Below are 18450 nucleotides of genomic sequence, written 5' to 3'. Positions count from 1 at the left end.
ATGTTTTACATTTACCATTATTTTATTCCCTTTAGTTGGGTTGGTGACCCATTGCTTATGCTTCTTCAGTGGCCTCAGTCCATTACAGTCCCAGTCTTTTCATACACAGCCTCTGGAGTACTTTTTTAATAGATAAAAGGTTATTTCAAACATGTACAGTGCACTGCTTATTAACCTGTACAAACATAAAAGAAAAAAACACATTCGACCCGAAGGTGGGTCAATAGGGTCTTCCATATATCGCGAAGCGGTCATGTCTCTTAACGCACCTCATACAGACGAAAACAAGAGCCCCTCTCGAAAAAAGGGTTTTGGTTTTAAACCACTATATATTTGTAAACAATAGCTTGACCGTAGCGAAGTCCTGTTTTGACTTGACCACCTTTAATTTCATCCATCTATAGATTTGTTTGTGTGTCATCAAATCCAAGATGGTAACCGTGTTTAATAGTATCTTTTTATTCCACCAGAGCGCACGAGCGTTGTGACTATTGTCTTGATGGTATCCGTTTAGATAAATTGGATATTTTACACATATTAATGAGAAATTGTAAATTTTAGAAACTAGAAAGAGTCTAAAGAAGAATTTAAATATTACCTATAATCAGAAAATTCCCCCACCCCTCCCGCTCTCGATTCTTTCGCCCACTACATCTTTAAGTCTACATTATTTGTAATTTTTCAGTAAACCCTGAAGTGGTTAAAAACAAGTGATTATTATTTTTAATTAAAATGGTGGCACAACATAAATGTGCTGTGTTTAAAAAAGAAATTATTTTGTCATGAAAAGCCACGTTTAATCACACAGTTTCAGGATAATTTGTATAAACCACATTTAACTAGGTTTATAAATATTGTTTACATCATTTTCTTAGATTATAATTAAATAACAATAAATTCAAAGGCTATCTATCAAATAACATAAGCAGAATACGAACTGATCCACCCAGTAATCTGAGTCCATTCGGGAAATTCATTAAGGAATGCTCTAAACTCCTGGGTCCTTTCTTTCTCGTGATGGACAAAGTTTCCCGCAAGGCCTATGTCCAAAATAGGAGCTGTCAGATTCGAAGTCACCTGGAAAATGAATAGAAAGAGTTGATTAGAAAGGGACAAGATGGTGTGAATATAAAGATCAAATAGACGAAGAGAAGATGCACAAAGCGCAAGTACGAAGAAGAAGTCGAGAACACCCCAGGGACACAGATAAAAACTATGAACTATAAATATACCCCTTACCTGCTTTACATGCAGTCTAAACCTAACCTGATGTGTGGCAGTAGAAACGATATCTTTGGGGAACGTTTTAATATGTTGCATAAACCTCAGATAAGTTCCACGCGTCCGCATATAGACGTACCTGAGGATTTTTTTCTGGATTTTTTCCAGCATATTTATATATTTAGTTATGTGGAGAGTGCACACACACTAACATACTTCAGCTTACTTCTTATAATGCCATTGAACAAGGCTTTCAATGTATCTCGGTCATTAACCTGTTTACATGTTCTGATGATAAACACCAGGAGTTTTTTGCTTGCTGGAGTGAGCCGTGATATGTGGTCCGAGAACGTCAATTTGGAATCAAAGACGATACGGAGATCTTTAACGCTATTGACTCGGCATAACGTTTGCATTTTAAAGGCGGATTTAGACCAAACGAACATGTGTAGAGCTAGAGCTGGAACAAGAGAGTTCTTTCCTGATCTTTTAGTGTAAACGGTTATACGTTTTCACCATTTACACCAAAAGAATAACAAAAATAATGAGAACAAGAAGTATAATTCTTGGAGATGCTCTAGGGCAGGTTCTAAGAACACACAAACACTTTGAAGAGACAAACTCAAGGAGCGATCGCATCCAAACACAAAGAAATACTTTAGGCAACTGTTCGAGCGCGCTTGCGGCGTTTACATTGAACAAACGAGCATTCTTAGAGCATTCTACAAAGTTTGGCAAATACACTCAGAGCACCAAAAGAATGCTCTATAACTGTTTACACCAAAATAATTTTGGAACAGCGGACTATAATCATTCGCTCGTTTGGTTTAAATCGGCCTTAATGCTATACTCAAAAACTATGGGCTTCTGAGAGAGGGTATGGGTCATTGTTACTTTTTTTTCTGACCATTTTGCAGTCTCAAGGTCGGATTGCATTTATTTTTCATTTAGAATACAAACAGGAGTGCAAAGAAGATAAGTGTTTTGTTGATCGAAGCCAAGTTTGAACATTTTGAGTTGTAAAATATCATGATCAACTCGATCAAATGCCTTTGCAAAATCCGTATACACTACATCTGTCTAGTGTCTCGAGTCCACTCCGACGGCAACCAATCGCAAAAATGTCATCAAATTAGATACTGTGGATTTTTTGGCATAAAACCGTGTTGGTTTTCTAATAGAAAAGGCATAAAATTCTTATAAATAAAATAGTTGACAGTATGGCTACAGGTCTGTAATTCTTTGTATCAGCCTTATCTCCAGCTATGAATATTGAGCTTAAATTCCTACTATCTCCACTCATGCTTGAGTTTTCAAGAATGGGGGAAACAATCAATCAAATATTAAATATATAGGTCAGTGGATGACTATTGGTCTTTTATATATAAGTAATTATACTATAGGGGGTTCTTTCTGGGCCTGCAGCTTTATGACCGAGATATACATACATCTCGGTCATACGCAAATTATGAAATCCCTGAGATAATGATATCTCAAAAAAAATACCCCCATAAATTAACGACCTAGCAATTTTTTCATATGCACCTCCTCATCCAATGATCATTAATTCAGTATGGAATCATTGGATGGAGAGGTGCATATGAAAAAATTTAATCCTATAAAGGTGATACAAAAACTAATTATTTAAGTAATTTTGAAAAAACAACCAACATTTTTCAATATTTTTAAAGTACCAAAAATTGAAGACCTTTATAAAAAAGACACAATATTACAAATTTTCAAAGAAAATGTAATAAAAAAAATTTAAGCTTAACTCATCATTGAGGCATAAGCATAACATCCAAATTCCACTATTTTCAACACAACAAATGAACAATAATTATTTTTACAAAGGCATAAAATATTTTAATAGTCTTCCCGAAGAAATAAAAAAATAACAGATTTGGTATCATTTAAAAAAAAAGATCAAATTATATTTTTAAAAATTAACAACCATAACATCACCAATCACTTCATTTCATGCCACATTATAAATTTTTAACGTTAAGACATCCTGTATTTAAGATTATATTTACTGTACTTCACTATTTTATAGTATCATTGTACATTAAAATGTAGTAAAATTATGAAAAAACTCCTACACCAAGCTCAAGAGCTAGCTCTCTTAATTGGCGTAGAATCCTTGTAAATGTATTTCACTATTTTGTTTTTGCCATATATTATGTTTATTACTGTAAGGGCCCGTTCCCACTTCCGTTTTCAAATCGGAGGCGGGTCCCGTTTTAAAAACGGATGCCCTAGTGGCTGTAGTGGATGTATGGAGCTGTTCACACTTGTCCGACACGATTTGAAAACGGATCCGACATTTTTTGTCGGATGGCTCGCCTACGCAGCGCGTCCGTTTTCAAATCGTGTCGGAACACGCTCGCTCATAGTGTTGTATGGAGCTGTTCACACTTGTCGTCCAGTCGTTCCGGCAGAGTCCCCGCCAAACCCCGACCCCTCCCCGCCCGCTCCCTGTCGCAAGGAAGCAGGCACGCTGCGTGCTTGTATTTGGTTATTTTGTTAAGTAAATAAATCAAAACTACAATAATGGATAAGGAAATAAATCCCGAAAATTTAATACCACTGGTCGAAGAAAGAGTATGGTAATATTTTATCTTTAACTAAATAAAAACAAAACACTTGGTGTACACAACTTTTGTACATCAAAATTTTTATTTTTATTTTTTTAAGTTTACTTTTTTTAAATTTTAAAGCTTTAATGAGATGCACGGAAGAGCGTATTAGTTAAATAAACACATAATAAAAAATATTTGAGAGTTTATTGTTTTCTTACTTTAAAATATCGATAGCCTTTCTTCAGGACAAATGCACTTTCTCAATTTTGTATTTTGATATGTTAAGCTCTCTGAAACTCATTCCAGTAGATGGTTAAAGGAAGTGATAGACATTCTCTTAAGCCATTAAGCGCCCTTGAGGTGATTTTTCATGGTGAAAACGGCGCTATATAAATAATCCAATCATTATTATTACTTTAAAATAATTAAAGAACTTTAGTTCATCACTTCTCAACTCACCAATTAATACTTGGAAAATTCCTACAGAAAATCATTCGGCTATGATTGGGTGTACCCAAAATTTTCTTTTCACTTTTTTCCTTCTTTTTAATAAGTACAACATGACAACAAGAGCTTCATCGTCGTCCATTGCGCACCATTACTGAAGAATGAGCAAATAACATGTTTTTGTTGAATCGACAATAATTTTTTTTCGTAGAGTATGGTCCGTTTTTAAAACGGATCCGTTTTTAAAACGGAAGTGTGAACAGGGCCATTGGCCATCCGTTTTTAAAACGGGACCCGCCTCCGATTTGAAAACGGAAGTGGGAACGGGCCCTAACAATGTTATAATTTAATCAATAAAATTTTTTTTTTTAAAATCACATTTTTGCAAGATTTTTGCACACCTGTAAAACATTGTTCTTTCAACGCTTTCCGAGGAGAAAAAGGTGTAAGGGAGAAGGATCATTAAAGACAGGGTTCTTCAAACATTTATCAACTGCAATACATTACCCTTGCTTTAATTACACTACATTGAATTAATTGACTGGCAGACCACAAGATTTACACAACATAAATACGGACAAATTGTTAAAATTATGAAATGAAAGAAATATAAAAAGGTTCAGTTTCCCTGAATTGCCTTGCCACACACAATTAGTGGAAAGATGTGTGTAATTGAATACAGATAATTGATTTACAGGCATTTTCTTCTGTTGCTGGCAATGGTCGAAAAGTGTATATTTGCACCAAGCTAAATTCTATCCATCTTACTAATTGGATTCTTACACATCCGTTCAACGTTGGTGTGGTAAAATTTGAACTTTTTAACCAAATAAACGCCTTGGTAGTAAGTCAAATTTTTCACTGTTCTGACCTTAGTCGCCGCATATTATTTACACCAAGTTTTTTTTAGTAGGGCTATAAATATAAAGACAAAATTTGAATTATATTTTTAATTAAATTTTAAGGAATTCTGTCATTATGCTATGTTAACATTCAAATTTGTGCAACAATTATTTTTGTATTGTTGTACATATTTTTTTCAAAAGTATTGCTATACGTTATTGTCATGTTTCTTGAATTTGTCACAGAAAATGTGTTATTTTTCCTTTCAGATTTTTAATAAATAGATCTCCTATATTTCAAAAACATACTGGAGTTATACAATAAAAATTAAGTTGTTACAGAATTTAAAAAATAGACCCTTTATTTTATTTCTGTAACAAACTTAATCTAACTTCTTTTAAAAGTTCGGACCATTTAGCGAGCCAATAACAAATGTCAAATTAGTTTATTTTTACATTTTCGAATAGCTACAGATCATACGCAACTTTTGAGACCTAATGCGCTTAAAAATAATGCACTTTTTTACTATTAATGGAGAGCGACACACCCTACTGTAGAAGTATGCATAATTATAATATTTAGCTACTTACACATAATGTAAGGTATTAAAAAAAAATTACTTATCACTCGTGATGCCGCCGGGTACCCGGTTCTGACCCGTTCCCACAGGACCCGGTTCTGACAACAAGAACCGGCTCTAATTTCAAGACGTGTAATTTTTTTGAATTGTTTACGTGATGAATGCTGTTCTATTTATTTACGACCTCTTGATATTTATTTTAACTGTAGACACAATAAAACAATGGTATAACGAGCTGTCTCGGTATAATAACACGATACGTCATCCCACACTATGCATCCGGCGTTGTGAGTCACTGTTATTTGTTGTGACTAGACTGCTGTCGACTGCGAGCTAGCCGCGTGAACCGACGGGCTGCATGTCTCCCACTACCCCCACCCGACCCAGTCATGCGCATAAACCAAAACTCGTCTACCACACGCTCGCCCAACGTGTGCTAATTAATCAGTGTGTTTTTTATAATTGTCGAGTGATTATTAAAACAGCAGCTACAATGACGAGTGCAGTAAAAAGAAAGGTGTCATTTGTTTGGGATTTTTTTAAAGAGCTACCAGAAGAACAAAAAGTGCTGTGCGGTCTTTGCAATTCGAAAATGCTTTACAGTGGATCGACAAGTGCTATGGGCAAACACCTAAAAATATCCATCAAAAAGACGAGAACAACGAAGTTGGCTGCAAGAAGCAGCCAACACTTACTTCCTTTGGAGTAACAAGTGGCAGGACTTGTGATACCAAAAGACAAGAAAACATCACTAAATTGACTGCTTCGATGATTGCGCGGCACCACTTGCCATTAGAAATGGTGGAGTAGCCTGGTTTCAGGGAGCTAGTAGCCTATATGGAGCCTAGCTACAAACCAGTGTATTCCGACACCATTCAAACATTGGTTCCATCCTCCAATACATGGCAGCAAAATTCAAATACACGCTACAGAAATCGGCGGGGTTTTTGAATGTTTAAAAACCCGGGTACCCGCCCGGTTCCTCAAACGGGTACCCGGTTCCCGAAAATGAGACCCGGCGGCATCACTACTTATCATTGCAATTAGGGATTTCCAATTGTTAACGTTTTTTTTGCATGAGATACACCAATATGTTTAGAACAAACAATAGGGTGTAGTTTTTTTTAATTTTTAAATTAGTATAACTACATACATGGCTTATGATTGAATTGATGTTTGCAAAGATTAATGGCAGAAAACTAATTTTTAATATTCTTTTAAAATAATGAAAAAGAAAAATTAACTAAAAGTGAGTTTTGTGGACAAATTTTAAGGTTTTTTTGTGTAAATGTACACTTTTTTAGAGCATGTTTAGTGAATATTTCCACACACATTTCAAGGTTTTCAGTGCACATTTTCTACTTTTGTAGAATAAATTTCAAGGTTTTTTTATTCACATTTTCTACTCATTTAGAGAGCATAATTCAGGATTTATGAATTCATAATGTCTAGAGTGATAATATTTTTATTGACTTTTCAGCAAGGAAAATACCTGCTTTACTGTAGAAATGTTTAAAAAAAAATACCTAACTAACCGATTAACCTTCATGCCATTTACCGCAGAGGTAAGAAGAGAGGTTGGACTGCCACACAACTGTCTCGGCACACACACCTTGCTTCATTCACATTCATACATCATCTCTTACATACTTTCTGTTTTATCCGACTTTTAATATAGCCCAACTTAAGTATTTCATTCACCTGATCGTGCCGCAATTTCTACTATTCACATTAACTAACTAACTAACTAAATAACCATCACGCCGTTTCCCCGCAGGGGTAGGCAGAGAGGACGGACCGCCAAACAACTCGGTCTTGGCACACTCTCATTGCCTCATTCACATTCATACATCGTCTCATAATACTCTTCTATTATTCTGACTCTTGACATGACCCGACTCGAGTATCTGATTCACTTGATCGTGCCAAGTCTTCCTCGGGCGTCCCCGACTTCTGCTACCATTCGCATTTGCATCATATATCCTCCTTACACTCCTATCTTCGCTCATTCGCTCTACATGCCCAAACCATCTAAGCGTCCCTTTCTTAATCTTACTCATTACGCTTACATCAGCCTTGCACTCTTTGCGGATCTCCACATTCCTCACACGATCAAACATGGTTTTACCACACATACGCCTCAGGGATCTCATTTCAACAGCATTCAATCTACTTTCATCCTTTCTTTGCCAGTTCCATGCCTCACTTCCATACATCAGGGTAGGTACCAGCACTCCATTGTGGACTGCTAACTTCGCTTCTTTGGAGAATTTTTTGTTAGCGCCAACGGCGTTCAGTCCTCCATTAACGGAATTACCTGCATTTACCCTTCTTTCAATATCTCTGTCAGCCTTCCCATCTCTCGTAAACATACTTCCTAAATACACAAACTCATCCACCTGCTCCAAGTATTCCTCATTCACAATTATATTGCACACTGTTTTCGTACTCTCTCTTTCAAACACCATTACTTTAGACTTACTTACATTCATCATTAACTCATTCTTCATGCATACTTCGTTCATCCTAGACACGAGAGACTGTAGATCTTCTATACTATTAGCAATCAGCATACAACAGGCAACATACTTTCCAATTATTCTCGTGATATAATTTCCTTATAAACCCCACACTACTTCTACCAATTAAAAGTTGTTTAGGCTTACATTGAACTGAAGGGTGAGTGCGTAATCCTCCGTGATACCCTCGCTGACCACGTTGATGAAATAGGCAGGACGTCCCTGCCATTCTCCGGAGTTCAGGGGGACTGTGGGTAGATCCCAACCCGCCAGGGTGACCCTTTCTCTAGGGGCAAAGGTCAGGGTTACTCTATCCGGACCTGCAAATTAAATGAAATATGTACTTCAAATAAGTCACTCAAGCGCCTATAAAGTGTCAATTTTATTTTACAGTCTATTTTTATACAATTTTGATATAACACGGTCACCATAGTAACAATAATATTTGGATGATTTGTATAGAGTCGTTTCGTGTGACTCACCTTTACCGAGAATGTACCGTAATTTTAACGAGACATATAAAAGTCATTCCATTGATTTGTCAATGTCATCATTGGCCACCTTCAAATCAAATGTAAACAAGACTTAAAGCTACCTATCGTGTTGATCTAAAAAATAATTACTGTTGCTGTTATGAAATGTATATGTAAGTGTATGTATGTGTGTATACATGTATGCATGTAGGTGCATACATGTACATTATTCTTTACTTACAGTGTTGTGTTCATCAATGTTGTGTTTGTCTGTAATTAGTGATAGTATCAACCAATTTTAATTAATGTAATTGTATTTGCGAGAGCTTTGATATGAATCACTGTTGACAAAACTAAGAAAAAAAAAAAAAAAAAAAAAAAAATGGTAATAATTCATTATAATTAGAACCCCTCAACTCTTCGTGTCTGCCAGTGGCGGCTCGTGACTTTTGGGTGTTCTAGAGTGATAATATTACATAAAAATGAATTATTGATGTTGTAGCTGAAATCGATTTTTTGTATGAAGAATTTCAGCGAATCCGTGAGGCGTACGACCAAACAAAAATTATTATGGTGACAGTGTTAGTAGAGGTTATAGAGAAACAAAAATAAAAGTTTTTTTTTTCATATTCTAGAGCATGGGCTCTCAACCTTTTCGACAGTGGTAGCTACTTTTTATCCTAGTTTTCATGGGATGGACTTTCAACAAGAACTTTTGCTGTAACTTTATTTTAGTTTTCAAAACATTGACCATCAACCTTTGGAACACTGAGCTTCTGCAACCTAATACCTCCGTTATGTGTTGGCGTTAAATAATCGAGTGCGCCAGAAGATTCTATTTTTGTAATAACTAGTTTTTTTTTAAATTACGCATTTGTAGATTACACCGTCATACCAGATAATATTTATAAAAATAGTATATAATCTACCGTAAGTAGTTTGCCCAGCTATATTCAGAAAAATGTTATTTTTAATCTCTAACGTCATAAATAAATATTTTAAAGAACAACGAAAATATTCTTGAAGTTTTATTATATTTTCCATGAAGCTAAATAATCATATCAGGCGCCTCACTATCATAAAACTCACACACAACCTCTTTACATTGCGCAAAAACTAATAATTAAAATAATATTAAAGAAATCATTTTTATATTCATCTGAACTCATATTCAAAGAATTTAAAGTCAGAAAATTAAATACTCTATTCCTGTATCACTCAACCTTACAAGTAAACAAAACCGTACCATTCAAAAACACAGCAAATCTCAGGCAAAAATACATGTTACCAATTCCAATTTGTAAAAAAACTTTGGGTCAACAAAACTAAAAATACTTAGGAACAAATTTCTTCAATAAATATTCAAAACACAATTAAAAAAAATTACAGAAAACCTTAACAACAAAAAAATTAATAATAATAATCATAAAAAAATAATAATATAAAAAAAAATTATAAAAAAAAAAAAATCTAAATAATACCTCATCCCATACACACAAGCAATTGCTTATTATGGAAGAACATTAAAACATAAAAAATAATCATGGTATAAAGTGGTTTTTATTTTATACCTACCTTTACATATTATTTAATATTTTTTTATTTATACTTGCACCTTTTGAGTTATATTATACTTTTTATTTCTACATTTAAATAAATATTTCTACAAAAAAAAAAAAAACAAAATTGAAGAATGACGCAGTAGTAACTTAGTTATTATTTTTAAATGGCTGCTCTTTACGAAACGAAAAGTAAGAACTCTCGTTGTTTCTCTCTCTCTGTTTTGTTACCAATTGAATAAGATTTATTTAGCTACAAACATTTTGTACAGTGCAAAATGCCATGAAATGAAAGAATGTTTTGAATGCAAACGGTCGGTGGCCGAGTTGACATCGCGTTTGGGTCCCACCCAGGCGTAGTGTGTTCAATTCCTCGACTGGCTTAGTCCTCCATCACAACACAAGCAACATTTTCAGCTTACTGTGATGGTAGTAGGAGATTTTCAAATATTGTCAGGTTATTCGTAACCCGGGAATGTTCGTCTCTCTTTTTAAAAATTAAATAAATTAATTAAATTATTTTTTTATAATTTTTTATATTATAGTAATGTTATGATTCTATGTCCGTAAACTGTAAAATTCACCCGCCATAACACAGGGTCATCCCTACCATGGAGCGTTAAATATCACAAAAAACCACATGTACTCTCTAAATCATGTATCAATAAAATTAAAATAAATAAAATGTGTCTACCGGCCCCGGTGGCGTTCAACGGGTACAAATTTTTCGGTTCCGTGATATTTCATCAAAATGACAATTCAACACACCTATAAAAAGTGCTATAAAGTTACGAAAAGTGATGAAACAAAAACTAGGTTATGAATATGAAACAAATTCATTTTTAGAAAATGTATTTTATAAAATATATTATGATAAAACTATACTAACAGACCGAACGATTAGTCATAATAGACCCGATATAGTTTTACATGACGAAATTAAAAAATAACTTATATCATTGATGTCGCTATTCCAAATTACTGTAATATTCAAAAATTTGTTTCTGAAAAAATAAGAATATGCACAGAAGGAAATGAGATTAAAAGATGTTGACATTATCAAACTATAAAAATATTACCATTTGTTATTTCGGCTACTGGCACTATTACCTAGCTCTCTTATTCAAAATTTAGGCGTATTAGATCTGCCAAAGAATTTATATATAAAAATGCAAAAATCAGTCAGTTTAAATACATGTAGGATTACGAAAGGTTTTTTAAATTTTTATATTGAGGGATCAGTAGGATTTTTAGGTCCAGTTAGGAGTTCTACCGAGCCGAACCCTCTGATATGAAAATATCTGGAGTCGGTGAATTATTTTCCCATTTGATCTCTGGTGATTTGACGTGTTGTTTTTGTATTATTTTGTATTTATTATGCTTATATAATGCACTTGCATAATGTGGATTGACTAGATGATCATTTGTGGAAAAGTGTGTGGAAGGGTTTAGTTTTTCCTGTGGGGAAGATTTAACCCAGACATAAAGTGTATGGAAGGGTTTAGTTTTTCCTGTTTGGAAGATTTAACCCGGACATAAAGTCGGAAAAAAGGAACATTTATTTGATAATAGATTGTTACATATTTATACATCTTATTTTCTTTAATCATATTGATTCTATTGACAAAAAGGTCACAAGGCTGTACATTCCGGATTTATATATAATTAAAATAAAAACATATTTACATGAGGGTGATTTATACTCTGGTTCCCATTTGATTATATTAATCAATGAATTATTTTAACATAAAATTATGGCGTATTCCTTTGCCTGGTTTGATAACGCGGCAGCATTTATATAACATCCGTTAGTCATAAATTTAGCAGCAGGCAACTGATAAAGTGGCAAACTACTGAATCAGATAATTCCTTACCGGATTACTTAGCCCAACCTAACTTTGTGTTATTCATCATAAATCAATTGGTTATCCATTAAATCTCTTTACAACCTTTCGGGAAAATTAGTTTGTGTTTTTTTTATTTTTTTTTTATTGGTTTTCAAGCTACAATCCTGTTAAACTGCAATAAAGCAGTTTGTCAACAGGATGTTAATGATCAATTACATACATACACACATAATATTATTACTATAACTATACAATTAACACACCTAAATTAATATAAACTATCTCTATTTAGTAACCATTGTTTCAGCATATATCTCAATCTATTTGTAGAATCGCAATTTTTTATATTAATGGGTAACATGTTAAGCATTTTTAACACGTTAAATTCTAGCGTTCGCCGTCCGTATTTATTATTATATTTTGGAACAAGCATTCCTTCATTCTTTGTAAACCTTGTATTATATTCATGTTTCACTTTCCTTTTATAATCAGACTCAGATATATGTTGAATCAATATTTTGTACCATAATAAGGCCTGCACCGGTAATATTGTTAAATTCCGATAAAACAATGATATGTTTCGTCTCTGTGAAAAAATATGTTTTTGAGCTAATAACTTAACCATAAAATTTTGTACTGATTGCAGGTGGTTTAAATTAGTTTTACAAGAGTGACCCCAAGTAGTTAAACCATACCGTAAAGTTGATTCTGCGAGTGATAGGTAAATAATTTTTAAAATATTCACCGGAACGAAACATTTCAGTTTGTATATCCTACCCACTATCGCTCTCAGCCGCTTGCAAGTTTTGTTTATTTGTGTATCCCATTTGAAAAGACAATCAACAGTCACCCCCAAATAAACATATTCATTTACCAGTTCAATACTTTCACACATACAGGGCTGTAAAATGTTTTGATGAATACATATAAAGTTATGTGAAATTATTTTAGGCATGATCTGAAATGAAGCATGTGGAGACCGTATGTGCATCAATTTAGTTTTCTTGGTATTAATGATTAGACCTGCGTCATGTGACCATTTTATCAGGGACGTAAACTCATGTTGCATATATTTAATCGCAATGGATAATTGTTCATCATATATGACAAGAGCAATTGGTAATCAATTGGTATTCAATTGGTTATCCGTTTATTAAATCTCTTTACAACCTTTCAGGAAAATTAGGTCATATTGCCGTGTGACAAATGTTCAATTTTGATTAAAAAAAATTTCGCAATATATATAAGTCGGAAATTTTACATTTTTACTTAGCACACTTCATGCGGGCGAAAACAAGGGTCCCATTCGAGATAATGGATTTTATTTCAAACAGGCATTGAAAATATTTGTAACGTGTTCTATTACACGTAAATGAACCGTAAATCAAATCCACAATAAACACGACAATGAAGAACTCATTCAATTGGTTTTGAATAAATCACGGGAAAAAGTGGAATGTAGGAACAGCCTACCTCAAATTCCCCAGAATCCCCGCAATAGGGCTGTCGACGAACTTGCACTGTTCACGGGGTGAAATTTCATCCGAAACGAGATAATCTTTAATATGATTTTGATATTTAGCACAAAGTATGTGAATAATACAACGAGGGCACTACGATTGCACCTTCTTGCTACACGACACAAATTCGACTGCTGTACTTGCGACAATTTACAATGCAACAAAAATCTTCTTTTATAAGCAATAATTATTAGCCTGAAACACTCATCCACATTGAAAAATCTCCTGATAAAAGTTACATGACGCCAACGGGACTTGAACCCGTGTCCTTTCGATTTCCGGTCGACAGCTCTGACCACTGAGCTATGGCGGCTTATCTCTTATCCGCGAAATAATTCAATATATACTAGTGTTTCATTCAACAATTTCTGCTTGTTACATTTTTTTCACCTGAAACAACCAACTTTATTTTATATGAGAAAGGCATTGTAAGTGCTAACTCTCTCACTAGATGGCGTCGAGACAAATTGTCTACATTTTTTTGTGAAGATACTAGAACTTGTCAAATATTGATTATTATTTTTTTGTTAAACTAATGTTTAAGACAAGATTTTTTATGCATAGCACAAAGGGTAACAATTATTTTATAAGCAATAATTCTTAGCCTGAAACACTCATCCACATTGAAAAATCTAATAATTATTGCTTATAAAATAATTGTTACCCTTTGTGCTATGCATAAAAAATCTTGTCTTAAACATTAGTTTACCAAAAAAATAATAAAAATCTTCTTATTTTCAAGTGTCGGTAAGGCTGTTTTTAAGGAAGGAAATGGATAGTAGGTATGACAGTAGGTATATGATGGTAAAAATGGTAGATATTATCCAAAACTCTTTCAATACTAAACAATATTTTTTTTACATAGTACTGATCAAACAACCCCAATGATAAAATTATTGTCCGAAATTAAAGCCTACTTCACTAGGGAACCGAGGTATGGAGAGGAGAGACAAAGTCCTCATCCCTCGTGGGGCCTTCAGGGAGCCAAGGAGGAGTGGAGAGGAGAGCTGAGGCCACCTCCATGAAAAAATGGGAGATAACACAATGGGCCTATGGTCTAAGTACTCAAGGGAACTATACAGGGTGTATCGGCACGTACCCGACAAACTTTCATGAATGGATGTCAGGAAAGATGCCAGAGGACTACTCCATGTTGCAGATTGGAAGAAGACGGCCGAGGACAGAGGGCGGTGGAGGCTCATGTTAAAGGAGGCCAAGGCTCGAAATGGGCTGTAGCGCCATTGAAGAAGAAGAAGAAGAAGTATTAGTGATTGGCAGAAAGTAAAGTATGTCATTCCGAGTAAATCTTTATTTAGTATTTATTTTTTATATATTCAATAATATTGTTATTAGGTTTATAAAAAACAGTTTATTTTTAAACAAGTTCTGCTGTGTAATTATTATTACGCGTGACAGCTGTTTCGCCCTCTGAAGGCATTATCAAACTGTGGGTAGCCCACTTACAGACGATACATTTATATTATTTGTAGATAGGTATTTTAATTTCAATTACTGATTTCTGATTAAAATGTTAGAAATTATTAATGGTTATCACCCCAGTAAAGTTTGCCAATTACTGTAATGTTTAAATTTGACTGAATGTCTTTATGTTAGTTATTCCCAAACGATGACTCATAGGGTTATTTTAATAGCATAATTAAGTACTTCATAGTGCACTCATATTTGCACTAGGTTTGAAGATATCTAGTAGGGGTGAACAAATTATATTTGTTTGTTCATTAATTAGAATAGCTTTCGGATTATTAGAGTTTTTGTTAATTTCTAACTGCTCTAAAAGATTCAGTTTACAGCCTTTATTTTGTATGTGTAACGGAGTTGGTTTATTATTATCACTAAGTGAGTGATTTTCATCTAGGAGATGTTTGGCAAATTGTTCTACAAAAGTTCTACAAATTAAATTTAATAACAATAAATAAATACTTTATTTAGTACATATATATATGTCTTAGACATCTAAAGATGTATGTTAGTTTCCTCACTCTGTCTTTGAATATGTTTAGGTATTATATTTTTATATCAACACAAACTGCAGTTGAATTTGAAGTGGGTACATAACTGCTTATTTTCTCAAAACAGTGATTATAGAGTTAATGTGTTTTGCCAGAATACCTTCAATATATAAATATATTTATCAACAAAAATATGAACAATCCCATACCTTAAGATATTATAAACGTGTGTTGAATTATGAAAAATACGCAACAAACAATAATATGATGTCGTCTTGTTGTATTTTATGACAGTTGACATAGTGCAAATTGCAAAACGACTTAAAAATACTTGCATTGAACTATAAATTCTAGGCAGAAAAGAAACACTGCAAATTTCATGATGCCAGAGCTCACCGTTTGAGAGTTTCTTGTGATTCAGCAAGCAGAGTTTCGGTAGGTTTTTTTTTAATTTTCACAAAAATAGTTGAAAATTATTATTAATCGCCGGATCTGCCCAAGATTCAATTGAAAAATATGCAAAAAGCCTCCACATATGGAGTAAAAAAGGATATTTCAAAACTCCTTAGTCATTATGCAAATCACATAACGAATTGAAAATCGTTTCCTTAACTTAGAAATTCTGTACAAAATACTTAGTAAATTTCATGCCGCCAGAATCTTATCTTATTTAAAACAGTTAAATGTATATTTTAAAGCTCCGTAGCTCATAATGGATTTGATAATACAAGTCAAACATCGTTGCACTGCTCAAGAAAATCAGGAAAAAAAAAATTTTTGCAATATTCATGACACCATTGCGTTTTACAATTTTAAGAAAGAAAGTTTTGACTGCCGAAATTTAGAGATTTCCCATTTTAAGACAGTAAAATTAATAGATTACTTACGATAGTATAAACTAAAATTGTTTATAAATGTACAATAATATTTGTACGAGACAATTAACCGTCTGTACAATTACTGTATATGCATAGGAGGCTGGGTATACTTGTCAACGTTTCAGTCTCGGGTCTCGGCGAGTGTGGTGAAAGTTTGGGGTGAAGTTTGAAGCCAAGTTCAGAAAGGAATTTATTTCCAAATCTGAGCTGAAGAAAAGAATTTATTACTGGCAAAGCTGAATTTAGTACTAACACTTGAAAATATTTCTTGGAGACTTGGTGATGGTTCTTCAGTTGAGAGGATTCCCTTTCAGAGCTGGTTGTTGTTGAACTGACTCTGCGTAGAATTCGGTTCTCTATTTATAAAACAAATTCAAATAGGGCCCTCTCGGAGGAGGTTCCCCTCTTTAGTGAGGAGTAAATTGGTTAGGTATTTTTTCCTCTCAGCAGTTGGCTTTCTGAGAGTAATGTAATATTGTGTTGTGATACCGTTGTGTGATACGTGTTGTGATACCTTTAACCAAGTCAGTTCAATTTACCTAAACCATCACCTCAAGTCTCGTTTATTTATTTTATAATAAAATTTACAAATTTTCATATTGAGTTTGAAGTTATATATCTTTGGTTTGAACATTTCCCAAAGAGCAATAAATATATTTACGTGTGATTTTTCATGTTATTATGCTAGCATATAATCATGTCTTGAAGTTGATATTTGTTTCGTGGTTATATTTACGACCATTTTCCCGTAAATTGAGTCTGATGTTATCACTAATAGTCACTTTTGAATTTGTAATTATTGTTTGATTAAAATATCAATGGGCTATGCTGTGCTGTGATTGGTTGGAGGCGTCGGCCATCTTGGAATTCCCTCTGGTGAGTAGTGGAGGGGGATCAACATAAATACTGAGTCGGTTCCTTAGCGGTGGTCATTTCGTTGACTGGTGGCTCCGAGTGAGGTGGTGGATGTTTATTTTCAGATGTGTTTCATGTTCTGCTGCTATATCACTATGTAATTCTCTTGTTTAATCACATATAGCATATCATTTGATAGAGTAATTGTGATGTAAAGATTTTTAATTGTGTCGGCGACACAGTATCAAGCGGCTTCGGAGTTTGAGTGTTTTTGCAGTTTTTACGTAAATACGAATTTCATTGAAAAATGCTGGATACGTATAATACAATATTTATAATTTGCAGAATTTTTCAAAATTTCTTTATTTATGATTATTGATTGTTTTTATCAATACCCCACTTGATAATTTTATAAGACGGCATATAAATTGGCTGGCTCATTTGAATTGAACGTGATTAGATGCTACTTACCTATAAAAACATCACACAAAGTTTAAAGATATCATTTTATCAAACATTGTGATTATTTTTCCGCTCGGTGAGCAATTACATATTACATAACAAAGAAAAAATTATAATCACACATGTCTGTACTTGCAATAATTGTGATTATGTATACATAATTTTTGTATGACAACCAATAACTTCATTGTGAAATTTTTGTCATCTATGGTTATGTAATATTAAAATCAGTAATTAGTTTCTCCAAAAATAACATGTGTGCTTTACTTTGGTCACTGAGCAGTATGTTGCTAAAGTATGTCAAACAGCATTTTTAAAGATAGAAAATGATCCAAGAATGATTTCAGAACCATATTAATTTTCTACTTCCGTACGTTAGTAGTCAAGGTTTATGCAAATGGCGGAACGCCGAGGCTGTGATGTCTGAACTGGGCGCCAGATGATGTTGGTATTCCTGATACTATAGGAGTCATTAGAAGAGATGTTATTACCATTTTCTATGTGCAAATTAGGTAGGTACTATTTTGGCGGAACTTGGAAATAAAATAAAATTAACCGTTTGAGTGCCAAAAAAATTTATACAGTTGCTTGTAAAATGCCACCAAAAAAACATTATTTTTTATGAAACTATATATTTTTTTTAAAACCCCATAAATTCTTTGAATTTTCAAGGATTTCGATGATTTTTTCGGTG

At 33.6% G+C, this 18450-nt stretch overlaps 1 protein-coding gene across 1 annotated transcript in view; it reads right to left on the bottom strand.

Moving 5' to 3' along the window:
- Positions 1–795: 795 nt before the first annotated feature.
- Positions 796–18450, bottom strand: part of LOC149412099 (endoplasmic reticulum metallopeptidase 1-like) — a 59338-nt gene continuing 41683 nt past the window's right edge. Inside the window, exons 16-17 of the mRNA XM_089646369.1 lie at positions 8340–8512; positions 796–1077 (exon numbers count right to left, since the gene is read on the bottom strand). Coding sequence (XP_089502495.1) covers positions 913–1077; positions 8340–8512 — 338 coding nt within the window. The 3' untranslated portion in view covers positions 796–912. The remainder of the gene's footprint in view (positions 1078–8339; positions 8513–18450) is intronic.

This window comes from Hesperophylax consimilis, chromosome 24 (assembly GCF_061612785.1).
Source record: "Hesperophylax consimilis isolate HC1 chromosome 24, BYU_Hcon_1.0, whole genome shotgun sequence".
NCBI classification, from domain to species: Eukaryota; Metazoa; Arthropoda; class Insecta; order Trichoptera; family Limnephilidae; genus Hesperophylax; species Hesperophylax consimilis.
The sequence above is the reverse complement of the archived record's forward strand: the minus strand, read 5'-3'. Positions and strand labels throughout refer to the sequence as shown.